This window comes from Prionailurus bengalensis, chromosome A1 (assembly GCF_016509475.1).
Source record: "Prionailurus bengalensis isolate Pbe53 chromosome A1, Fcat_Pben_1.1_paternal_pri, whole genome shotgun sequence".
NCBI classification, from domain to species: Eukaryota; Metazoa; Chordata; class Mammalia; order Carnivora; family Felidae; genus Prionailurus; species Prionailurus bengalensis.
In genome coordinates this window covers 240,029,120-240,053,765 of record NC_057343.1, presented here as the reverse complement: position 1 = coordinate 240,053,765, position 24,646 = coordinate 240,029,120, and the positions used below count along the sequence as shown (strand labels likewise).

At 65.2% G+C, this 24,646-nt stretch overlaps 1 protein-coding gene across 6 annotated transcripts; it reads right to left on the bottom strand.

The window, feature by feature from the left end:
* Positions 1 to 1,853: 1,853 nt before the first annotated feature.
* On the bottom strand, positions 1,854 to 23,738 carry TERT (telomerase reverse transcriptase). 6 transcript variants are annotated; one of them, XM_043601668.1, is made up of 15 exons: positions 22,117 to 23,738; positions 18,044 to 18,239; positions 16,537 to 16,717; positions 15,855 to 16,034; positions 15,312 to 15,470; positions 14,620 to 14,715; positions 13,911 to 13,996; positions 13,078 to 13,191; positions 12,645 to 12,716; positions 10,845 to 11,033; positions 7,516 to 7,642; positions 7,069 to 7,130; positions 4,086 to 4,210; positions 3,118 to 3,255; positions 1,854 to 2,655 (listed from the first exon to the last, which is right to left on the bottom strand). In XM_043601668.1, exons 1-15 carry the CDS (start codon positions 23,735 to 23,737, stop codon positions 2,552 to 2,554), a joined length of 3,450 nt encoding a protein of 1,149 aa, XP_043457603.1. In that variant the 5' UTR covers position 23,738; the 3' UTR covers positions 1,854 to 2,551. The 6 variants fall into 6 exon arrangements, with proteins under 6 accessions (XP_043457603.1, XP_043457594.1, XP_043457617.1 ...); XM_043601659.1 differs by lacking the exon at positions 7,069 to 7,130; XM_043601682.1 differs by lacking the exon at positions 12,645 to 12,716.
* Positions 23,739 to 24,646: the final 908 nt, after the last annotated feature.

The following is a 24,646-nucleotide window of genomic DNA, read 5'->3' as shown; positions in this document are numbered from 1 at the left end:
GTGAGGGGTCCTGGGGGTGTCCCCCGTGTTGGGCAGTCTGTCCTCCCTGTGTTTACAAAGCAAGGGCACCACGGGGCTGGCCGGGGGGGTGGGAGGGTTGGGTGGGGCTCAGTTCTGCACTGCTCACCTCCGGTGCACTGACGACGTCCTCCCTGGACTTGGGTCAGCCATAAATGTGTCAGCTCAGTCATCTGGATGCTCAGCCTGGCAGCGGCCATAAAGACAATATCCATAAACCCCAACATGAGACACATTCGCTCCTGGATAACTTGGGCTGCATTAGCACCGACCCCGTCCAAGGTCCAGTTGATGGTATCTCACCACATCTGTCATGTGGCCCCATCAGGGACACCCTGGAAGAAAGCCTTGGGAACTGCTCGTTTACGGGTATTCCCACTGCTGCGGGGGACAGGGCAGAGAGCCAGCTCCCTGGTGGGGCCCTTTCTTCACAGGCTATGCCCCCTTTGAGCTACCTTCTGCACAACCCTTCCAGCTTTTTCCATCTGTTCAAGGATGTTTGTCCAGCACCCTGCATAGCCCCACATGCACAGCACAGCCCCCACCTGGTGGTCTGCAAGGGCACGTGAGTGTCTCCCACACGTGGGCTCATCCTTAATGGACAGGAAGCAGGGCACCCTGAGAAAGCCCACAGCCCCAAGGACAGCACATCCTTTCCTGGGGCACCTCCCAGGGGTTGTGAGCCCGGGGTGGCCTATTGGGTGAGGGTCTGACCAGGGAGGCCAAGGGGCCGGGGCGGGGCTCCTGACCCTCTACTTTCTATGAGGCCTCTCCAGGACCTCTGGTCACTTCCCCGATGGCCTCAGCTGCGTCCCCCATGACCTTGCCCTCTACACACCTCCAAACTCCTAACCCTGACCTTGGAGCCACACTGCCTGCTCTGCCCCGGGGGCCACTCACTGCTTAAAAGATGGCCCCACCCACCCTGAAGTGGTTCTCAGCATGGGGTCCCCCATGGCACCAGCCTCATTTAGAACTCCATAAAGGTGCAAATCCCAGGCCTTCCCCAGATTTGCTGAATCAGAAAGTTGGGGTGGGGAATGCCTGTGTGCAGTCACACCCCCAGGACATCTGCCACCTCACCTCCCCGGGTCACCTCTAACTGCTCTGCCTCCCCCAAAAGGTTGTCTGGGACACCCTGCTGCTGTCCAGCCGGGGAGGCCCGCAGGTGTGTGAGCAGGATCCCCTGTGGAGTTCTCACCCTCGGGGACCCCGCTCAGGCAGCCCAGCCTGCAGAGCCATGCGCAGGACACCTGTTCCCAGGCCCCTGTGCTGCTGGCCGATGGTCTGCTCTACACGAGCACGGACAGTCCAGCTAAACAGATGTGACCGTACATGAACTAAGGAGCCCCACGGCGGTCAGGATGTGCAAATGGGAGAGTGACAGAGGGGACAGACGAGGGCAGGCGGACAGGCACATCCACTGGCCCAGGTCCAGAACACAGGGCTGGATGCAGGGCAGTGGGCTACCACCCACCCCCCAAGCCCCCGTATCATGCCCCCGCTGTCCACTCCGAGGAACCCTCCGGAAGGCGCCGATCATGTGGACGCTGAAGCTAGCGGCCAGAGGAGAAACGTGCTTGGAAGTCCCGGTGTCCTGGGCACAGGCCCACCCCCCCTTCCAGGGCCCACGGTGCGGCCAGAGCTGGCTGAAGACGGGGTGCGTGCTGGGCTGGGGCCTTCCCTACCCAGCCGCACCTGCCCCGGGGAGGCGCCCCTCCCCCCTCCCCCCTCCCTGCCCCAGAAGCCCCCTGGGACCCCTGCCAGGCCAAGGACCCCGCACATCATGCAGGGACACAAGTGTAAGTCTCTGTGATTACAGAGACCAGCATGGATACCTCGCACAGTGTGTGCTTTAATGCAAACGTGGGAACATTTAAGTCTATGAGAACAAGGGCTCAGAGTGTTCTTCCCGTGGCCCCCAGGAGTCACAGGGGAGGTGGCAGGTGCAGAGGTAGGAGGCCAAGCAGAAGAGCACGCCCAGGATAACCTGGGGCCACCGTGTGCTGAGCAAGGGCCAGCAGGGAAAAGTCCGGAAGTGGGGGTGGCCGTGGACAGGGCGCGCCAAACACTCAGGCTCCAGGAGGCCGGCGCGTGGGGGGAGGGGCAGGGCAAGGTCACAGGTAGGGGCAGGGATGGGTCTCAAACAGCTGACTGGGCCCTTGGCTTCTGAGGAAGAAAGCTCGATGGGGCATGCATCTGGACGCAGCTCAGGGAAGGAGCCCACATCCACCGCCGAGCACCCCACATGCCTCTGCGCCCGCACTCCAGACTGGGGCTGCCCCACAGCAGGGGGTGGGATGGGGGCAGCTCTATTCAGACGGCCTGACGCCCCAGCCAGGTTCTCCCACCTGCCCCCTCCTTTGGTCAGCAGCTGAGGGACAGGACTCCAATCGCTAGTTGGTGGTGGGTGGGCTCTCTTCCACAAGGACACGGGCACCGGCCTGGCCAGCGGTGCGTGGTCAGCTGGCCCACCCCACCCGTGACGTGGAGCCACGTGGAGCCCGCCCCGGCCTGCCAGGAGGACGGGCCATCAGTCCAAGATGGTCCTGAAGTCTGCGGGCAGGCCCGGGGAGGCTGCTGCCTCCAGGGCATCCAGGGTGGCCCTCGGGAGCTGCCGACGCAGCTGTGCTTTGGCTGTAAGGGACAAGTGAAATCAGACCGGCCTGGAAGAAACGCCTTCCCCAACCCCGGGCCTCGGGACTCCGCTGAAGGCCAGGCAGGCACGGTCTGTGTGCACAGGCCAGGCTCTGGGCACCAGGTGGGGAGGGCAAGAGGGGCGTTAGGGAAAGACTTGTTGCTGGGGGCCCTGTGCCAGTGTCGGGGCAGGGGCCTGGGGGACTCCCTTGTGGAGGGAGGGGGGCCTCTCCCCACGGACAGCAGGTGTGGGGAGGTGGGGTGGCCGGTGGGTGTCCAGGTCCTGTGGTGAGAAAGAGCCTGCAACCCGGGACACCTGAACCCCATCACCTGGGCTCCAGACCCAGCCACCACCAGTGAGACGTGGAGGGGCCACGCTGCCCATGCAAGCACATGGGAGGACAGGGCCCTGTGCCTGCCCGGCGGGGCGCCCCAGGGGCTGGCGCTCGCCGTGCCACTCACCCGCCCGGAGCGGTCCCAGAAGACACCTGTAGGTGCCGCTGTGACGAGCCAGCTTGAGCAGGAAGGCGTGCAGGCAGAGCCACCGGGCGGCCTCTGAAGGAAACGGGCCGGAGGCGCCCTTGGCCCCTAGGGACAGCCCTGGGGGTGGGGTGGGGGGGGGAGACACAGGGACCGCTGAGGCCCCGCCCGCCCTCTTCCCCTCTGATGCTCCCGATGCCAGCTGGGATCCCTGTCCCCCACCCTGAGCCCAGGAGCAGGGGCAGGGGCCAGGGGTCAAACAGGTGATTTTGTTTCAAGGACAGCCTCAACACAAGCACCAGGGACCCTAATGGCTGAAATGCTTCCTTCCACTTTTCCGAAGAAACTTGCACAAAACGGAAAACAGCGAGGACCCTGGGGACACGGCTCGGCCTGGGCTGCCGACGGACCAGAACCTTTTGGAGAGGCCACGGGGAGCAGAGACCATCCTTGGGGGTGCCCGGAGGAAGGCCGAGCTGCAGATGGGGAGCCCCAGGCAGAGGCGGGCCAGCGGCCCACGTGGGCGCCCCTCACGTTCCCCTGGGATGGGCAGCCGGTGCGGGGGCCGGCCCCCTGCCGACCCCTGGCCCGCCCTTGCGCAAGTGGCCGGGGAGAGGCGTGAACGCGCCCGGGCCTGACGGAGGTGCCCACCAGGAGGAGGCCAGGAATGACCGTCACACTCCCAGCACACAGGACCGCTGCCCTCGGGCAGAGGGCGGGTGAGAGGCCAGTGCGCCGTCGGCAAGGGCCACCGCATCTGCAGGCGGCACGAGCCGGCCTCCCTAAGTGCCCCCCCCCCCGCGACGACTCTGCTGGAGGCAGGTGCGGCACGGGGGCTCCTGGAGCACACGGCACCCGGGATCGGAAGCAGGCGGGCGAGCAGCCTGGGCTTTGCCGGCACCCCGAGTGACCCCCCGAACCCGCCAGCCGCGCCGGCTCATTGCGCACACCTGTGTTCTTGGCTTTCAGGAGGGAGTAGCAGCGCGACGCGGTGTCCGCGATGACACGGAGGAAAAAGGAGGGGTTCTTCCTCACCGGCTGGTTGAACGGAAACTGGAGCACGCACGCGTGGAACCTGAGTGAGGGACACCGGTCAGCGCGGCGTCCCCTGGCTGGAATGTGTGTGTGCACGCGTGCCCGGCCGGCAGGCACGCGCATGGGCATGTGTGTGCGTGGACGCACGTACACGCGGCCGACCACACGACAAGGCCTCGACAGGTGCTCACTGACCACCTGGGCCCCTTCTGCGTGCGCGTCACCCCACCAGTAACCTGTCTTCACAGGTGTGGCAACCATGTTGGTGTGCGAAATACTTCCCACCTGCAGGAACCGGAAATGGGTTTGGAAGGCACAAACGCCCCAGGGTCAGGGGAGGGGAGCACGGTCCCTGGAGCCCTGGGGGGAGCACGGTCCCTGGAGTCCTGGGGGGGAGCCCTAGAGGGGAGCACGGTCCCTGGAGCCCTGGGGGAGGGCCCTGGGGGGAGCACAGTCCCTGGAGCCCGGGGGGAGGGACCTGGGGGGGAACACTGTCCCTGGAGCCCTGGGGGAGGGCACTGGGGAGGGAGCGCGGTCCCTGGAGCCCTGGGGGAGAGCCCTAGAGGGGAGCACAGTCTCTGGAGCCCTGGGGGAGGGCACTGGGGGGGAGCACGTTCTCTGGAGTCCTGGGGGGGAGCACGTTCCCTGGAGCCCTGGGGGAGAGCCCTAGAGGGGAGCACAGTCCCTAGAGCCCGGGGGGAGGGACCTGGGGGGGAGCGCGGTCCCTGGAGCCCTGGGGGAGAGCCCTAGAGGGGAGCACAGTCTCTGGAGCCCTGGGGGAGGGCACTGGGGGGGAGCACGTTCCCTGGAGTCCTGGGGGGGAGCACATTCCCTGGAGTCCTGGGGGAGAGCCCTAGAGGGGAGCACGTTCCCTGGAGCCCGGGGGGAGGGCCCTAGAGGGGAGCATGGTCCCTGGAGCCCTGGGGGAGAGCCCTAGGGGGGAGCACAGTCCCTGGAGCCCGGGGGGAGGGACCTGGGGGGGAGCACTGTCCCTGGAGCCCTGGGGGAGGGCACTGGGGGGGGAGCGCGGTCCCTGGAGCCCTGGGGGAGAGCCCTAGAGGGGAGCACAGTCCCTAGAGCCCGGGGGGAGGGACCTGGGGGGGAGCGCGGTCCCTGGAGCCCTGGGGGAGAGCCCTAGAGGGGAGCACAGTCTCTGGAGCCCTGGGGGAGGGCACGGGGGGGGAGCACGTTCTCTGGAGTCCTGGGGGGGAGCACGTTCCCTGGAGTCCTGGGGGAGAGCCCTAGAGGGGAGCACGTTCCCTGGAGCCCTGGGGGAGGGCGCTGGGGGGGAGCACGTTCTGCAGGTGGAGAACCCCTCCTGAGTGGACGCTGCTCTCCCAGCGCCTCCAGCCCGACGCCCACCCTCAGCTGTGAAGGAGCTGAGCCCGAGGCTTCCGATCGGACGCTGCACGAGAGGATCCTGCCCCAAGGGCCACGTGGACACACACGGCCTCGCCCACTCATCACCGGCCAGCCTCACATTTCCACACTCCCGCCCCAGAAAGGGTGGTGTTTTTAGGGCCTCCCACCTGCCACAGCCTCTGTATTTGGAAACGGCTGATGCTTCTGCATGTGGCCAGAGAAGCCAGCAGCTCTGGGTACCCGCCGTCTGGGGGCCGCATGCGCCCTCACGAGGAGCACAGAGCTGCCGAGGGTGCCTCGCCTGACCCAGGATTTGAATATGTTCCCTGGCGGGCAGGTGTCCCGGGCCTGGGCTCACGAGGAACAGGTCCACAAGTGAGGACACGAGAGTGGGGCCCCTCCTTGAGGTACACATGACCTGGCCACCGGGGCGTGGAGCTGGCCAGGGGACTGGGCTGCCCTTGCAGGAAGGCTGCAAAGCAAGGGTGTGTCCACCTCAGTCTTTAGCTGTGTGTGGCGGGGCGGCGGGGGGGGGCACCTTCATGCTTATAGCGAGCACGTTGTCAGAGACCTCCAGGCAGCTCGCCCACGAGAGCAGAGGCAGAGGGTTTGGAAGACGCAGGGAAAGGCAGCATTACAACCACAGAGCACAGGACAGGAGCCCTGAGCGAGGCCCTCCCGGGACACGACGGTGGACGAACGCCGGGCAGGCTCCGCCCCCACGGCCGCAAGGGGCACAGGTGCTCTGGGGCCTGGAGGGGGTCTCTGGGAGGAAACCCAGCCACCCAGCCGGGCCCAGTTCCCGTGAGACAGTTGCCTCGTTCCACAGCAAATACACAACCAGCTAACGCGGACTCCGGGGGGCTCTACACTGATGCTCGGCCCCTGTCTGGCCCCGCGGTGCACACACCCGTCTGTCCTGACTGTGGGTAGAGGCTGCCTGCTCCCCTGAGCTGAAGCAAAGCCCGACTTTGCGACCCTGAGGCCAGGGCAGGTGATGTGACCTGAGGCATCGGCACAGCCTGAAGGGGGAAACGTCCCCCCCGCCCCACGACTCAGAAAAGCACAGGCACGGAAGGGATCCACGACTGCCCAGCCACGTCCCCGTTCTCAGCGGGACGACCTGGAAGCTCCCAGGGATGGAGAATGTTCCAGAAGCACATGATCAGTGGGGCGAGAATAACCGCTGGGCTCTTCGGGAGCCACGTCCCACCACCCATTTCCGGGGGACATCAGAGGGCTGTGGACCCTCACCGGTACTGGCCTGATCCTCTCTGAGACCCGAGGCCCCTGCGAGGTCCTGGGTCAGGGCACAGGAGTGGGGACACCCCAGGCCACGCTGGCCACCCCTCACTGCCTGGTGACACAGGCACTTCCCACACTGAGAAGCATCCGTGCACACGCATGAAGCCAAAGCGTGTGCGACTGAAAACTCTGCAGATACTGGGACCCAGAGGGTAGGGCGTGCTCCAGGCCGAGGGAGGCCCAGGGCACAGAGGGTGCTGTGGCATGTGGTGGTGTGGCTGGTGAACCCACCTGTAGGCCTGCAGCAAGAAAATCTTGTAAATGTTTGTATAAACCGTGTGGATGCTGTTTACCTGGGTCACAAAGAAAGAAAAACATTGCAAATGCCTCCGGAACGTCAATTTCTGTCACCAGGTCAAATGGAGGCAGAAGGAAGTGGCCTGGGCAGCCCCGCCCTGCCATGGTGGCAGGGGCTGCTGGAGGGAAGGACAGTCAGGGAGGGACAGGACGTGAGCGCCCAGTGGCTCTAGAGCCTGAGCCCCAAGGCCTCGGACCCCCACCCCTCCGTGGGGAGGGACCCAGGTGCCCAGGACGAGGGGCCCAGGCGGGACTCAGGGCATTCATACCCGTGTGTTCACACTCGCACACACACAAACACTCATGTATTTAACACGCGTAGCTCTCAGCGGGCCGGGCTGAGCTCGGGCACCTGCTGGCGCCCCCTGGCCGCGGGCTCACCTGCAGATCCAGAAACACAGCGCAGCACTTCAGCCGCATGACCGCAAGCAGCTTGCGACGCATGTTCCTCCCGGGCCTGGTGCCCTGGCTGAAGGTCAGGCTCGAGCGGATGGAGGTCTGGGCGTAACTGCGGCACAGAGGGGAGCCCCTGAGACTCGAGAGCGGGGACCCCCGAGACCCCAGCCCTCTGCACACGCTAGGCGCGCAGTCGGCCCGCCCGCACCCGGCCCCACCCACGTGTGAAGCCAGGGCCGGTGGCAGCGGCAGACGGCACGAGGACTCAGACGGGGTGGGGCACCCACGCACCGCAGGCATCTGGGTCACGGTGCGGGTCATTTACGCGTTTGTTATTGACAAACGGCACACGGCACCAGCAAGATCTGTGCGACTCAACCAACGCATTGACCACACGCAAGCACGCGCCTTCCTGGGAGAGGGTCCAGGCTGGCTGGGGTCTCGTCAGGCTCGGCCGGGCAGCTGGGGCCTTGAGGCCACAGCCTGGTGCCTTCCGACAGCCCCGAGGGCTTCTCGGAGGAGGAGGTCGCCCCACAGACAGCCTGACCCCTCTGACGTGGTCTCAAGGTGGGAAATGTGGAGGACACGGGCAGTGGGAGGAAAGTCACCTGCTCAGCAGCAGTGACACCTGTGGGCATTCCAGCCACACCGCCTCCCTGCACCTGAGCCCCCAAAATGAGCCCTTGACCTGCGTGACATGTGTCCTGGGACGTGTTCCTTTGTACCAGCTTGGGACACACTTATCTCGAGTCCGAGTTCTCATCTTATTAAATGTTATTTGACAGCAATTTTTTAAAAACGTCTATATATTTTCAGAAAGAGAGAGGGGGACAGAACCCCAAGCTGGCTCCGTGCCGTCAGCGCAGAGCCTGACTCAGGGCTGGGACCCAGGACCCCGGAATCGTGACCTGAGTTGAAATCAAGAACCAGATGCTTAGTTGACTGAGCCGCCGGGCGCCTCTTGACGGCATTTTTAATGGCAGAATAAGGTTTCTTCTTGGTGAGGCATCAACACCTACGCGGCCACGATTTAGGTCGTTTCGCCGTTGGCTGTGCTAAGTCACGCGGCCCAAACGGTCAGGTGAAATCTCTGATAACATCCAGGAATTTTTTTCTGGAGGACGGGTTTCTGGACGTGCAGTTACTGGGAAAACGTATGAATGCTTCAAGGACCATGATGTGAATTTACTGCTTTCCAGAAAAGTCGGTCCAGTTTGCCCCACCCTCAGGAATGTGCCCGCGAGGCTAGCCACAGCACTGCCGAGGGGCCCGAGGGACGGACGGGGCCTGAGCGCCCTGGGTGGGTGGGCAGAGCCTTCCGCCAGCGCCTCCACGGGCTGGTCCCAGCCGACCGCACTCAGGACCGCCGCCCTCTGCTCCGTGCCGGGTGGCTACCGTGGCCTCTTGCGGCCGTCTGCTACAAGCCCCTGCGTCCACCCGTGCAGAGCTCGGTGCACAGAAGCAAGAGTGCTGGAGCCGGGCCCGCGTTCGAATCCCGCTCCCTGTGACGCTGGGTGACCCGGGGCAGGTCCCTAACCCGCCCCTGAAGGACATGCCCAAGACGCAGCTGTGGGCCCCAGACATCGGGTTCAGCGAGGACACGTGGCTGCGAGGTGGCCTTCCCTTCCCTGCTCACAGGTGCTCAGAGCCGCTCCCCGCCTCCCCCTGGCCTGAGGCCCACCCAGGCTGCACGCCCCACCCCCGCCCCGGCACCAGGTAGGGTGGCCTCCACCCACCTGCTGCGCTGGGTCTGCTGTTTTGTCTCCTGGGCGCCAGGTGGCAGGGCTGGGGCCGACTCGCCCAGACGTAAAGTCACCCTGGCTCCACCCGCCGCACCGAGGCGAACTCGCCTGTCACCGGGTGTGACTGCCCGGCACCCCCCCACCCCCCCACCTCGCCTGATCTGGGGTTCGGGGAAGACTGGGAGGTCTGCACTGTCACTGTCCTTCCCGAAACGGCGCTCACCCTCCTCCTCGGCCCGTCGAGCCCTTGCTTCGAGTGCCGTCGCGGGTTCCCAGGCGCCTCTGCCTCCGCGGCTGGGCCTTTGGGGCCGCTTTTGTGAACAGGCACCTGCTGACAGGGCCTGAGGGGGCAGAACTGCCCGGCGACACCCACCTGCTCTGGGGCATCGTCCTTACCCAGGGACAGTCCCCGGATGGGATGCTGTCCCCAAAATGGCCATAGCTTCTTGGGGAGCAGGAAACTGGCGTGCAGTTTATGACCAAGTGGTGTGGTTGGGGCACAGAGAGCCGGGCAGTGTGATGGGGCCCAGACGGCAAGGGAGGGCTGGAAGCCGGGAACAACCAAAGACAGGGGCGCCGGGGGAGGGGGAGAGGCCAGGGCCCCCCCGGACGGAGCACAGATGAGGGCCGGAGCGAGGGGCGGGGGCAGCAGGGCTGAGGCAGCGGGGAGCGTCTGCACCTGCTTCTCCCCAGAGAGCACCCCTAAAACGGGACCGAGTGTGACCGGGAGTGTTCAAGCCGGGACAGCTGGTCACCAACACAGCAAAGCGGAAGGCCCGCCATCCCCCGCTGCCCTGGAATCTGCAATCTGTACTTTTTATTCATAAAAAGGCAGATTCGTGCATCCACATCCATCCTGAGTCTGTCTGTGTCCGCGCCAAGACCGAGCTCAGCCTGGGAGCTCGCGGGCTCAGGGAAGCTGGCTGTTAGGGGTTCAACTGTGTCCCCAAAATCCATGTGTGGCAGCCCTAACCCACGTGACCCCACGGTCTTTAAGAAGTGATTAAGGCTAGGGCCATAGGCCCAGATCCAACAGGACCGATGTCCTTAGAGGAAGAAAAAGACACCAGTGACCCTTGAACACGGGGGGCAGGAGGTCAGAGGGGGACCACGGCCGTCTACACACCAGGGAGAGAGACCTCAGGAGAAACCAGCCCACCCGCACCTGGATCCCAGGCTCACGGCCTCCAGGATGTGAGTGCATGAACACCTGGTTTAGCGACCCTGCCCGTGGTATTTTTCCCGGCAGCCTGAGGTGCCACGGTATTGTGTCCAGAGCAGCCCCCATGCTCCACGGCCCCGCTCCCGAGGGGTAAAGGCGACCCAGCGAGGCCACGGTGGCCATTACAGCGTGTGCCCTGGTCCTAAAGAGACCTGTGCCCAGCAGGTGCCCTCAGAACACACTGGTGACCCCCAAGTCTGCCGCACAAATTCCTGTTGCCAGGAACAAGCCCAGGAAACCGCTCACCTGGCGAGTGCCCACCGCGCCCTCTGAAGCTGGGCACCCCTGGCCTGAGCTCTCGGGGTCACGCGGAGGCAGGAACGGGGAGTGCCGACCGGCGTCACACACACCTGGAGTAGTCGCAGAACACCTCCAGGGTCCGCGTGTCCAGCAGCAAACCGCACCAGGGGAACAGGCAGTGGGCGGGCAGCTGGAGGGGGGCCGCACTGCCCGGGGCGCCAGTGTCCACGGGGAAGTTCACTGCCGTCTTCTGCAAGTTGGCTGTGCAGCCATACTCAGGAACACCGCTGACCAGGGTCCTGGGGCAGAGAGGCCGCATCAGCCACCCGGAGGGGGTCTGCAGGCCCCAGCGAGGTGCCCGAGAAAGCCAGGCAGGGCCCTGCTCTGACTCCAGGGACCCGTCCCCACAGGCTTCTGGGTGAGCGAGGCCAGCGCCCAGAGCAGGGTGGCTGGGCTGGGGAAGGGCTGAGGCTGAAACCTGGGGGACGAGCAGACACCAGATGACCCTGGTCCCAGGTCCCAGGCCCCAGGTCCCAGGTGGGCTGTCAGCTCGGGACCAGCTGACCATGGGGGAGGCGGGGCCCGGGGGGCAGGCCGAGCTCAGGGGCTGAAACCCTCTTGGGGACAGCCAGCCGCGTCCACATGTACAGCTACAGGTCACAGTGTCACAGTGGCAGCTGACAAGGTCCAGCACTGTAATATGCCAGTTTTAAAGGAAGTGACTGTCTGCCATGGGGCGGGCTCTGCATCAGGAAGGGCCTGACACACAGGATGGGTGAACCAAGGAGGGAGCGTCTTCCTGAGACCACAGCTCCAGCGCCTGCCCCGTGGACCTCCGGCCTCCAGGCCCACCCACGCCGGTGCCAGGGCTGAATGAATCCTCAAAAATCTCCCCCTGGACACAGGATGTCTGCCCCAAGTGGTCTGCATCCTGGGTGGAACCCCGACATACACTGAGCCACCTGCCTGTAGCATCATCCCTAGAACTTTCTGTGATGGCAGCAGGACCCCGTGCTGAACCCCCAGGCAGCCACTGGCCACGTGTGGCTAAGGAGCTCTTAGAACATGGCTGTGCCCGAGGATCCGAATTTGTCATTGGGCTGAACTCTGAGGAGTGCACATTTGTGGGAATCCTGCCCCGGGCTGCCGGGAACCCCTGTGGGCAGGCTCGGGGTGCAGGGACGCTGCCCAGATGGCTCTGTCCAACGATAGCACAGTGACCGGAGCAAACACCCCTGGGTTTAATGATCTTCTCCTTCTCTGGAAAAGCACACTTGAAAATCAGCCCCGGATTCCTGGGGCCCCGGAGGGGCAGTGCTGGGGATGCCCTTCCCAAGGCAAGGACCCCAAACTTGAGACTTCACTCTGGAGAAATGAGCCGGCCCCCCACATGTTCACTCTGCAGACATGAGCCAGCCCCCTACGTGGTCCCAGGCCCCGGAGCACCGTTGAACCCGCTGTCCCTCCCACGTGGCCTGCAGAGAGAAAGATGCCCCAGGAGCCGTATGGGCAGGTGCAGCCCTCACCTCTGTTCCCTCCGTGTGTGGCACAGCCCCATCGGGGGTGTCCCTGCCCCTTCTGCTGTCTGCCCAGAACAGCGCACACCCTGACTTGCAGGGGGCCTCCAGGGATACAGTCCCCGCCCGCCCGGCCACCCAAGCCCGCTCCCCGCCACCCACAGCAGCGCGCACGCCTGCCGCCACGCCCGCGGCTCCAGCCCCCTCGAGGCTCAGCGAGCGTGGCTGCCGCCTGGCTCTCAGGACAGCCGGGACGCGCAGTGCGCCGTTCGCCCGAGGCTGGGGCACTTGGGAGGCACGGCCGCCAGGCGAGAATTACTACTACTCCGCCCGTCGAGTCGGTGAGGGCTCATGAGCCACAGCCGTGCCGTGGGACACGGGCAGCGCCCCTACCTGAGAAAGGCTTGGGCTTGCGCCAGGTGAGGCGTGACCAGCAGGAAGTCGTCCACCAGACGCAGGAGCACCCTACGAGAGGACCGCCCAGCACTGCAGCGGGGGACCCCGTGTCGGGGTTCACCAGGACGGGAACGAAGTAACTCTCTCCAGAGAACCTGACCCAAGGCTCGCACCTCGGGCGGGGCGGGGCGAGGGGGGGGAGGCCGGGCGGCGGCCGGGCTCTGGGGCCAGGGTGCGGCTCCGGTGGGAGCCCGAGCCTTGGCCGCATTCGCAGCCGCTTACGAGCCTGTGTTCACGACCTGCTTGCTGCCCACCACGTGACCCGACACAAAGACGAGAGGGTGGTCCGTCCGCGTCAAGAGGACCCGAGACACGAGGCGGCTGGAGGCAGGACCACACACACACACACACACACAAAGGGGACCCGTACCCGTCCTGCTGGATCCCGGAAAACAGCCTGCTCTCCATGTCCCCGTAGCACAGGCTGCAGAGCAGAGTGGACAGGATGGAGCCCTGGGGGATCCCCTGACACTGCACGTAGGACCTGGGGGATGGGACGTGGGTAGCGGCGGGTGGCAGCAGGCCACGGCGGGCCTCCCGTGCATCCCGCGGACACGCAGGCACGCAGACCCGGGGGCGTGTGAACCGAGGTCTGTTCACACGTGCGATGGCCACAAGGGGCCCTTTTTGTAAAGATCAGAGCAGAGAGCAAGTGGGTGTCACGGGTGTGGCCCCGTCCACGGAGAAAGTCCCCTTCTGACCTCGGTGCCACTCACATGCACGTGCAGGTGCGCTTCCTTCGTCAAGGCTCACCTTGCTGTGCACTTGTGAGGGTGCTTTTCAGGAAGACGCTGGCTTATCCTCCTCACGTAGTTACGTTTCAATAAGAACTACGGTCATTCATAACATAACAGCCCCTCCCAGAAAGCTTCCCACCCTTAGTGCACAAGGCGTGGTCCCACGGAAGGTGCCCACCCTCCAGGCTGACCTCCAACGACCTTGGCTGTGAGCCTGAACCCCCAGGACCTGCTCTCAGCAGACGCACCCTGGGGTCCTCGTACACTTGCTTACCCAGGGAAGCTAAGTCTTGTTTGCACAGACAGAAAAGTGATCTACCAGCATTTAAACGCCAAAGGGCTCCTGGAACCCCGGGAGCCTCGCTTCTGCCATGCCGGCCGAGTGGCCACAGCGCCTGTCGGGGCCGGGACCCCACCCAGCACAGAGGGTTTCACAGGACGGGAAGGTGCCAAGGACCCGACTTACTTGCCCCCGATCCTGATGACGTGGTTGTGCACCAGGCGCAGGAAGAGGTGGAAAAGGCTGTGGCCAGTCTCGTTCAGAGAGGAGCTCTGGGGGAACAAAGGGAGACAGGGGCGGGCGAGGGCGCGTGACGCACACAGGCAGGTGCACCGTGCCGGACGCTGCTCCGGGTGGCCCGTGGCCCCGGCCGGGCTCCAGCCACGCAGGCCCAGACGGCACGCGCCAGGGTGTGACCTGCATCACCCGGTGGGGCCCCGGCTGGGGAGAAGGGGTCGGGACGTCAGAGCCTCAGTGGGTGGGCCAGCTTGTCCCTGATAACTGGCTCTGCACAAACCAGTTATGGTGCTGCGTGGGCTGGTCCGTCACCGAGGGCCCCGCACTCAGGAACAGCCCCTGCTTACACGCAGGAAAAACGGGTTCCCACTAGGTGGTCGATCCCAGGTGGGGCTACAGAGCAAATCCGACTTGTCCCAAGGAAGGGGGCACCTGTTCCTTCAGCCTTGGTCAAAGCTGAGGGGAAGGACGTCTAGCAAACTGGACTGCAGCAGAGAACCTGGCCAGGTGGGAAAGGGAGACAGGCAGCCACAGGCAGCTACAAGCCTCCGGCAGTGTGGTTCACTAAGAGGCTGCCCTGGGGGCTCCTCCGGCCGGACGGCGGCCTCAGCCACGTCCACGCCCCACGCTGGCAGCGAGCTGCGTGCCTGACCCCCACCTGCTCGATGACCACGGCATCCCTCAGGGAGCTTGTCTCCTGTAGATGCTCCACGAACTGTCTCATGTAAGGCTGGAGGTCCACGAAGGTGGACACCTGCTGGCAAAGAGGAGGGGGCGTGAGACGGGTGCACACCCCCCGGGGCCGGGAGACCTAGTCGCAATGAGGGGCAGGCAGGTGCCGTCTGACAGTGGAGGTTGGGAACGGCCCCGGGAGCAGGTCACGGCCACAGACTGCAGAACAGCCCCTTGGTCACCCCCTGACAACTGAGGCCATGCCAAAGGAAGCCGCTGGGGGTCCAGTCTTTGGGGGCAGCCCACCTTCCCGAGACCCCTCTGTCGTGGCAGGTGGAGCCCGAGCGGAGGGCGGTTGGGGTCCGGGGCCACCTAAGCAGCCAGGATGGACGGGGGCAGGTCCGGGGAGGAGGGACTTCAGGGAAATGAGCCAATGCCGTGATTCCCTGCAGAGTCCTACCAACCCTCAGTGCTAGGTGCCCGAGGGGCTTGCTCCGGCTGCACAGGGGCAATGACCACAGCCCGCAGCTGCCACCTGGGGCCTGGAGGGAGGAAGCCAGGTGAGCACAGGGGGCAGTGGTGGGAGGAGGGGGCTCCCCGGTGAGCACAGGGGCCTGGGAAGAAACACCCGCACCACAGACACCCTCGGTGTGGAACACAGGCCCGTCTGGGTCTTACGTGTCTCTTGAAGGACTTGCGGACGTGCCCCTGGGCGGTTCTCTGGACCACTGCATACTGGCGCACGCAGTACGTGTTTTCTTGAGGCCTGATCACGTTGGCGATCACCTCCACCAGCTTGTCCTGAGGGAGGGCATCGTAGGCCCCCGTCACGTCCACCTGTGTGGGAATGGAGGCGTCTGTTTACAGCTGCTCGTGTGCTCACCCGGCCCCCGGGGTTCCCAGGTCCTGCCGTCAGCAGACCCAGGTAAGAGACCCTGACGCCCACTGACAGCCCCATCGCCCCCGCACACACCTGTCCCGTGGCCCCCAGACTCGGCACCCCAGCGGGGGCCTGCGTCCTTCCAGGTTCCCCGAGACGTGACGTGGCTCCACCGAGGGGCGCCTCACTGGGGCGAACGCAGGGGCCTGAAGGCCAGCCGCTCCCACCCCCTGGCCAGAGCCCACGGTGCAGGGCCAGCTGGTGGGGGGGCCGCTCCCATGGGCCTCGTGTCCCCGGCTGGCTCTCCCTCTGGTACGGTGGGACCAGAGCCAGGTGCCCACCTTGACAAAGTACAGCTGGGGCGCTGGGTCCTGAGCCCGCACGCGCAGCACAAAGCTACGCCAGACCCTGTGGATGTCGTCCATGCCCAGCACAGAGGCCCCTAGGAGGCTGGGCCGCCGGGCCCGCTCGTAGTTCAGCACACTGAACAGGTTCTTCACTTGCGAGGTGAGGTGCCGGACCTGTGGGGCCAGCCAGGGACACGGGCAGCATCATCAGAGAACTCCAGGCAAAAGGGGGCCCGGGTCGGACCTCCCCGCCCCCACCTACCGGGCCCCCAGAGAGGAGGCGGCTCCCTGCCTCTGCACGTCCCCTCACCCACCCAGCGCCCAGAAGGGCCAGATGGCCGATCCCACCATGCCCCACCCCCGGCCCCTGGGGCCTCCCTGGGACCTGTCCCACGATCCTGGAAACTATGTATACAAACTGTAGCTGGCGACAGGGCTCACCCTTCACCTGCTGAGCCCCCGGCCACAGATGGGGTTGGGGGGACACCTTGGGCACCTCCTAAGACAGGCCTGCCACTGAGCTCCTTCTCCACACCTGGATGGATGGCCCACCCGTGGTGCTCTGCCCTCTGTGGATCTGGCAATGCCACAGGCCCCTCTCTGGGCCTCCTGTCGGCCTCAAAACCGAGCTGGGGTTTAAATGCACTTTGCTTAGAAACGAAACAACAGCGATGACCTTCTTGTCTCTGCGGAACGTTCTGGCTCCCACAACGTAGTCCATGTTCACGATTGGCCGAAGCCCACTGGGCTTGGGGAGGAAGCGGAGTTTGGATGTCAGCAGAGTGGGTCTGGCTTCCTGGTGTCTCCTGACCTCTGCTTCTGACAGTTCTCGAAGATGCACACTATTGAAGTGTCGTCTGAAACAGAGAACCTCGTGGGATACGGCTCAACAGCCCTGCCAGAGCCCAGGGTGGGCAAGCCTGGAAGAGAGCACCAGTGCTCGCACGTTGGCACGGTCAGGCGCCCAGCAACCCAGGACGCTGTGGCTGTGGCCGTGGCCGGCTGCCTGCTGGAGCGCCCTCCCACCGAGGGTGCCAGGACACCTGCTTCCTTCCAGCACAGAGCCACCAGTGGCACAGGCTGGGACCAGGCGGGACCTTTGGGCAAGGGTAGGGGGAGGCGGTGACTGGTGTGGCCCCCATGGGGGAAGAGAATCATCTCTCTGTGGACCTGTCGGCTCGTCACCTGTGACCTTCACCCTTTCCCCCAAAACCACCCACAGGCAGGGGCAGGTGCTCCCTGGTCTGGTGGCCCGCCCAGCCCACCGTGGTAGTCACATGCCCCCCGGGGCAGGGGGATGGTTTCCACAGTCCCCGCAAGAAGCCCCAATGGCTGCTTTGGGTCTGGTACCAGGAAATATTTAAGTTATTAAATAGGCCGTGCTGTCTGTTAACTCAAACCTACGATAAAGGCCTCCAGACCCTCTTCCAGATGCAGGAGGACACGGGCCCCAGCGCCACATGGCTCAGGGGACTCCGGCCCAGCCTCCTCCGCAGAAGACATCTCGACTCAGGTCGTGGGCTTGACCCACATGCCGGACACGGCTCAGCACCCCTGGTCCCGCCATTAGGGTCCTTGCCAAGGCCCGAGAGGACGCTGGGCACGTCGGCCAGGCTGCAGAGATGCAGGGCTCGGGTTTCCAACAGTCACGCCATCCCCTGACAGGACCCCGTCCAGCCTACGTTCACCACACTCCTTCAGTCCTTTACGTAAAACAGCCTCTGGGCAACGGAGACAGACGCAGCAGCCACTCGGAGGCCACTCAAGCGGGAGCTTACTGCGTCGGGGCAGTTTCACGAAGACGCCTCTGTCCCCAGACACTTCCCCCAGGTACGTTGTCAAATAGGCCAGGTTTTACCAACTTGTGACACAGTCCCATTTATTCTGTGTGAACGAAAACAGAATCTGAGCCGTAGGCCAGGGGTGAGCCAACAACCTGTCTGTACGGTTGTTTCCACTCGGCACAAACTTGTGCTTTTGAGACCCTAGAGCCCAGCTGGCCCAAACTCTGAGTCCACAGGTAAGCGGCGGCGGGAGGGGGCTGGTGCCAGGAGTCTGTGCCCAGCGTGGCTCCCCCAGCAAGGGGCCCGCAGGGAGCCCAGAGCCCGCTGGGTGGGCAGGACTCGGGACTCTCGTCTGCACGGACCGGACAAGACACGACCGAGTGACGCTGACTAAGACACCTGATTCCTATGCTCTGCAACTGGCTCCAGATCCTCTTCCGGTAGAAGAAGAGCCGGTTCTTCTGAAATGTGGTTTCCGTGACGTAAAAAAAGGACTTGAGCAGCTCGACCACGTACGTGCCCATCAACCAGCACAGGAGCTTGGCCAGGACCTCCTCTCTGCGGCGGTGTTCGGCGGCTGGGACACAGCGGGCCCCTGAAACGGGAAAAGGCACAGAACCCGGCCTCGGCCTCGCGCCCGGTGAGCTCCCCTCGCTGGCACTGCCCGTGGCGGCCACCGCTGGCTGCTTGAAAGGGGGCGGGGGGCCTGGGACGCAGCCAGAGGAGGGGCGCGCGTCAGTAATGATGCTCCTCGCGATCCCGTGCCGAGGGGAGAATGTTCCGGGCACGCTGGGCTTTAAGAAAAGACGTCGGTAGATTAGCTCCACCTCTCCATGTTTACTTTGTAACGTGGCTACCAGAAAGCCGAAGTCACCCGTGCCCTCGTTACGTTTCTACCGGCCAGAGATGACGAGGCTCCGTCATCAGTCCCGGCTTACAAGCAGGGTGACGGAGAAGCAGAGACATGCTCTCCACGCGGTGACCCACGGAGGCTAAGCGGCATCACCAGCCACAGCAGGACCCAGAAATGCCTGCGGTTTCCCAGGCTGAACCTGCCAAGGTTCAGACAAGCAGAGGTGGCCACACAGGAGCTAAGGGCTGCCAGACGCCGTGGGGCCGCGAACACTCACACGGGGCTGGGGACGCACACCGGGGCCCCCTTGCCTCCTCGGGACGCACGCCAGGGGCCCAGGGACATGAACCAGGGCCCCCCACCCTGTGGGACGCACAGCAGGGGACGTGCACCCAGAAACGTCACGAGTAGGTCTCACAGGGTGAGAGGCGGTGGCATGTATACGGCTGGGGGCTTCACCACCCATAACTGACACAGAAGAAACCGTCAAGGAGAAGAAAGGGGGTCCAGAAGCTGGTCTGGGACAGAGGACACAACGGTGAAAGAGGGCAGGGCAGGGGACCAAGCTCGCCCACACTGACCACAGAGCACGCAACGACCCCCGGCTTGGGACAGAACTAAGGCAGTGGGGAAACCGAGGTGGGGGTTAGGCCCTTGTGCTGCTCAGGGGGAGGGAAACCGAGAAGACGCAGAGCACAGGGGCAGACCAGGAGGGAGGACCCGCGTGGGAAAGGCGGCCGGATCGGGAAGAAAGGGGGGGCATCCAGGCTCAACTGTGGTCACGGGAAAGACACGAGAGCCTGCAGGCCAGTGGCAGAGATCACCAGGCTGGACGGCAGGGAGGATGAACACTCCAGCTCGTGCTGCCGGTCTGAGCCAAACCACGAGGCCGTGGGAGGGCCAGGCACGAGCTGCAAGGGATCAGAAGTGTGCACGAGGCCAGCACCCTCCCAGAGAGAGCCAGCGGGCGCCCTGCAGGCACGAACACACACTTCAAGGGAACAGGCACTCGGAGGCGATCGTCAGGGACATCAGGATTCTGAAATGTGCTGCCACCTGATAAAACCTACAAGCCCACCCCTGAGGACGCCCACACGCCCGTCAGCGCCTCCCCTCGGGGAGGGAGACGCCTGGGGCACAAGCACCACAACCTGCCGCGGGCGACCAGCTGCCCACGGAACACGTGTCTGCACAGCTTCAGAGAAACGGGTCTAACACACACGCTGCTGCACAGCTCCTGTTGTCAATAAAACCAGTAACAAGCAGTTGAATAACTGGCTGATGGAGAAGACTGAAATGGGAACACGATGCGTCACGTGGAAACCTGGGGCGCAGCTAAGGCACAGCCAGGAGGGAATCACAGCCGCTCACCCCTGAGAAGGTAGGAAGGGAGTCCGGGTGGCCCTGGGGGAAGGTGGGATGCGGCCCCCAGAGACCCAGCTGAGCCGGTGAGGCCCCGAGACAGCATTTTCTACTCCAAGGGTCAAAGGGGCCCCGGCGGGGGGTGGGGGGCACACCCCCACCCACAGTTAGGAAAAGCCATCGCGTGGTCACAGAGAAGTCAACGGGACGGGATGACGGGAGCAAAGCACAGCCTACAAGAGCCACGTGAGCCCTCGGGGCGCCTGGGTGGCGCAGTCGGTTAAGCGTCCGACTTCAGCCAGGTCACGATCTCGCGGCCCGGGAGTTCGAGCCCCGCGTCAGGCTCTGGGCTGATGGCTCAGAGCCTGGAGCCTGTTTCCGATTCTGTGTCTCCCTCTCTCTCTGCCCCTCCCCCGTTCATGCTCTGTCTCTCTCTGTCCCAAAAATAAATAAACGTTAAAAAAAAAAAATTTTAAAAAAAAAAAAAAAGAGCCACGTGAGCCCTGGGTAAGGAGACAAGGGCCGCCGCCAGCCCGCGGTAGGTTCCGGGGAACAGGCAGTGAGTGGGAGGTGCTGCGGCACCTCCAGAGTTTCCACCAGGAATCCTCCGCGTGACGTCTAGCAACACCCGGAGGCAGACGTGGACAGCCCGGCCCTCTGGCCACCAGGGATGGGAACCAGGTTTCTGACGGGAGTCAATAGGCAGGACAATGGTCAGGGCTGGCTTGACAGAGGCAAGGGAGCCCGGGGGCTGCGAACTGAGCACCTGCACAGAGGAAGGGGTGCTCCAGCAGTGGGGAGGGGGGGTGCAGGGGGTGAGAAGACACGAACGCCAGAGCAGAGCTTAGAGACCAAGGCTGTCCCGGCATCGTTTATCCGGCCCGGTGGGCAACTGGTGCGACCACGGCCTTGGGAAGGAGCAGATGGCCAGAGCCACAGCTCGAGTGTGCAGGGACACAGGGAGGTGCAGGGGCTCGGCCCCCCCTCCCCAGGGGAGCACCAGCCCCCTTCCGTGTGCGGTGCACAGAGGCACGGCAGACCTCGTGTGAAGCTGGGACAGAGCCACAGAACTCAACCCTTTCCACAAAGTGAGCCACGGCCCGAGAGCGCAAGCCCCGTGGAGGCTTGTCCGAGGGTGCCGGACCCTTCGAGACCCATCCACGTGGCACGGGGCAGGGAACCGCTGGTTATGGATACATCAGCACGTCAGGCGAGAACGTTCTAGAGATCTGCCGTGTGACAGCACGCTTACGCTCGGCAGTGTCTCCTGCACAGTTATTTGTTGGGAGAACAGGCCGCTGCTGTGTGTTGTTCTCCCAGTTTAAAAAAAAACAACTTACAAACCCAACTTACCAGAAGGTCGCCCTGGCTGCCTGCCATCAGCTGGCCCCATTGCCTCTGGGGAACTGCCCCCCGCAGAGGCCACTGTAAGGAAGATCTTTGGAGATGCCCAGCCCTCCCCACCACCGGAGCCTGTGACATACAGCCCAGCTGCCAACCTCCGCGGTCTTCTTCGATATAGACGTCTGGGAGCTCGGGGGAGGCCGAGTGGCAGACACCCGGTCTGTCCTGGCTGGTCCCTGGCACTCCCGGCACCGGTGTGCCGAGGAGGAGGGAGCTGGCCGGCAGGGGGCTGGATGGTGGCTGGACCGGAGAAAACTCAACATCAAGCCCAGACAACGAAAGCGGGAGGGAGGCCGCGGGCCCAGCTTCAGAGTCAAGGCCCCGCAGGCAGCCCACTTCCCTGAGGCAGGAGAGCACCCCGCTGCTCCCCGGGGACCCCCTTGTTCCAAAAGATGGGGCTGGGGCCCCATCCTCCTCTGCCAGCCCTGCCGTGGCGTTCGGACCCGCATGCTGGCTGAGCGGATGTGTGTGGAAACCCTGGAGCCTCATCTCCCGCCCCCAGAGGAGCGGACTCTCATCCCAGCGGCCACTCCTATCCGTGCGGCACCGTTTCAAGGTGCTAAACCTTGAAGTCAAAAAGGACGACGAACAACGTGCAGGTACGCTCGTGAGAGCTTCTGGACACTTCCGTCTGTTGCCATAGCCCTGCCCGTGTGTGTGTGTCACGTCTGATCACTGCTTGTCCCTGGCACCCAGGGCCTGCCTGAATCCGTCAGAACCTCGAAGGTGCATGCAAACAGGCCGGGAGGGGGTCCGAAGTGGGGTCAGGTGGACCGCCCACCTCAGGCAGGAATCCCCTGTGCGGGAAGGCTGGGAGGGGTCCAGCAGGCACCTGCTCGCCCGGGCTCCTCACCTGGGCTCCCGCGCAGCCAGGCACAGTCCTGCACCCGCATCTTCCAGGTCAGCTCCTGCAGCGAGAGCTTAGCGTGCTTCCCCAGGGAGACGAACTTCTTCACGTTCCTCAAGAAGCGGCGCCGGTTGTGCCCGGAGCCCCAGAGTCCAGCGGGCACGAGCCTGCACAGGCAGGCCCGCAGGAAAGCGTACACCTGCCAGGGGCTGCTGTGCTGCCGGAGAAGCTGGAGCAGGCCTCCGGGGGCTCCCGGGGGCCGCCCCAGGGCGCAGCCGTCCGCCCCCCCGCCGACCCCGCCGCTGGACCCCTCCGCAGGGGCCGGGGCTCGAAGCGGGCAGTGCGTCCTGAGGAGCGCGTCGTAGGGGCACCGGGCGTGGTTGGCAAGCAGCTCTCGGAACAGGGGCCGCATCCGCCAGTAGCGAGCGGGCAGGCGGCGAGTCCTGCGGGCAGCCCCTGGCCGCGGACACTTAGAGCCCAGAAAGATGGCCTCCAGGAGTGTCCGGGCCCCTGTCAGGCTAGGCTGCAGGGCACTGAGCAGGAAGGAGGGGCGCAGCCGCTCCTTGCCTCCCGGGCAGTAGAGGAAGTGCTTGGTCTCAGGGTGTGATAGGTGTGATAGGGGCACGCCCTGGGGCCGAGACAGCTGTGCGCCTGCGGAGGTGAGCCGAGTCCCAGGGGGCCCTCCCTCCCCGGAGTTGGCCTCCGCGGCGGCCCTGGCAGATGTCACTGCGCCAGGTTCGCCGCCACTCAGCCCGTGGGCCCCGCGCGGGGGGGCCCGGGAAGACGGCCTGTCTGGCCCCCGCTCGGGCTCTGGGGTCACGTCGTGCCTGGGCCTCTTGGCTAGAGGCGGGCTGCTCCCGCCGCCGCCCCGACGCCGCCTCCCGCCCGCGTTTCGGGCCTGGCGCGTGGGTCTGAGGTCCATCCGGGTCCCAGGCCGGTGGCCGGAGGTGGCGAGGGGCCGAGTGGCGGCAGGTGCACAGAGGTCGTAGAGCGGCGGCCCGCACACCTGATAGGCGCAACTCGGGGCCACCAGAAGGTAGAGCGCGCAGCGCGTCAGCAGGTGGGCGAGCACATCGTCGCCCACACGGCGCAGCAGCAGCCCCCAGGCGCCGCTGCCGCGCAGGGTCTCGGTTACCGTGTTGGGCAGGTAGCTGCGCACGCTGGTCGTGAAGGCCACCGGCGGCCCGCCGCGGGCCCCGTCCAGCAGGGCGAAGCCGAACGCCAGCACGTTCCTGGCGCCGCGTTCGCAGAGCCTCTGCACCACCCTGGCCACCAGCTCCTTGAGGCAGGACACCTGCGGGGTGGAGGGGTCCTGAGGTGCTGGGGACGGAGGCGCCCCGGGGCCTGAGCGCGCAGCCCTCCCTCTCCCACCCCGGCAGGCCCGAGCGGGGTCCCCAGGGCAGCCCACCTGGCGGAAGGACGGGCCGACGGGGGCCGGCCGCGCGTCCCAGGGCACGCACACCAGGCACTGGGCCACCAGCGCGCGGAAGGCCGCCGGGTCCCCGCGCCGCACGAGCCGCCGGCCTTGCGGCCCCAGGCGCCGCATGAAGGTAGCCAAGGGCAGCACCTCGCGGTAGCGGCCACGCAGCAGGGCGCGCACCGCTCTGCACCTGGGCGCGCGCGGCATGGTCGGGGAGGGGCGGGGTCCGCGGGAGGAAGGGGCGGGCCCGGAGGGGAGGGGGGTGAGGGTGTCGGTGCGAAGAGGCGGGGCTTCGCGGAGGAAGGGGCGGGGCCTGGCCGGGGAGGCGCCTTTCGGGGTGTTCGCACCAAGGTGTGGCGAGCCCCCTGCGTCCCTTGACCGCAGCCTCCCCGCCCAGGGACCACGAGCCCTTCCAGGACGCTGCGGTCCCAGCGAGGGTCGCTCAGTGGGCAGCGATGGAGTCAGGGGGGTCACCTGGGGAGTACCCCGGGGGGAGCCCTAACGTGGGGCACCTGGTGCGCGCTCAGCGCCTCCTGAGAGGGGCCTGTGGTTTGTCACTGTCACGCAGGCCGTGGCCCAGGCTCTGAGCTGGGGCTCCAGCCGGGGGTGGGAGTGGGGCGGAAGGAGCAGGGCTGCAAATGTGCGAAGATGCGCAAGGACCAAGGTCGTCAGCGCTGGTCCACGTGGGCCTGGGGGGTAACTGAGGGCGGTGGGCAGTGAGCTGGTGGCGGCAGCACTTGGCTGCTGGCACGGCCGCCTCCTGACCCGGGGCTGTGGGCTTTCTTTTTCAGGTTCTTAGGCTTCTGTTGCCCCACCGTAAACAAAAAACCTAAATCAATTCCCTCCTAAACCATGTCCAGACAGGAAGGGGAGAGATCGGAGGCCCACGACCCCCGCGGCATCATCTGCAGGCTCCTTTCACACCCAGAGCCTCCGCCGGCAGGTCACGGACCTGCCTGCAGCCTGCGGCGCCCCTGAAAGAGCCAGAAGCCCCCCGTGCGGCCCAGCTAGAAACTCCCCACAACACTGACCGCCCCCCACCCAGACCAGGGGGCCAGTTTTGACAATGCTGGTCATGACACTTGAACAAGGCACTTCGGAGGAGCCCCCCAGATG

Excerpts from the sequence above, each read along its gene's own strand:
- TERT (XM_043601638.1), bottom strand. The coding sequence starts at position 23,737 with ATGCCGCGCGCGCCCAGGTGCAGAGCGGTGCGCGCCCTGCTGCGTGGC. Across the intron at positions 16,718-18,043 it reads TTGCAGAGCATAGGAATCAG|ACGACACTTCAATAGTGTGC; the intron begins GTGTCTTAGTCA and ends TCTCTGTTTCAG. Across the intron at positions 7,643-10,844 it reads GTGTTCTGCGACTACTCCAG|TTACGCCCAGACCTCCATCC; the intron begins GTGTGTGTGACG and ends TCTGTGCCGCAG.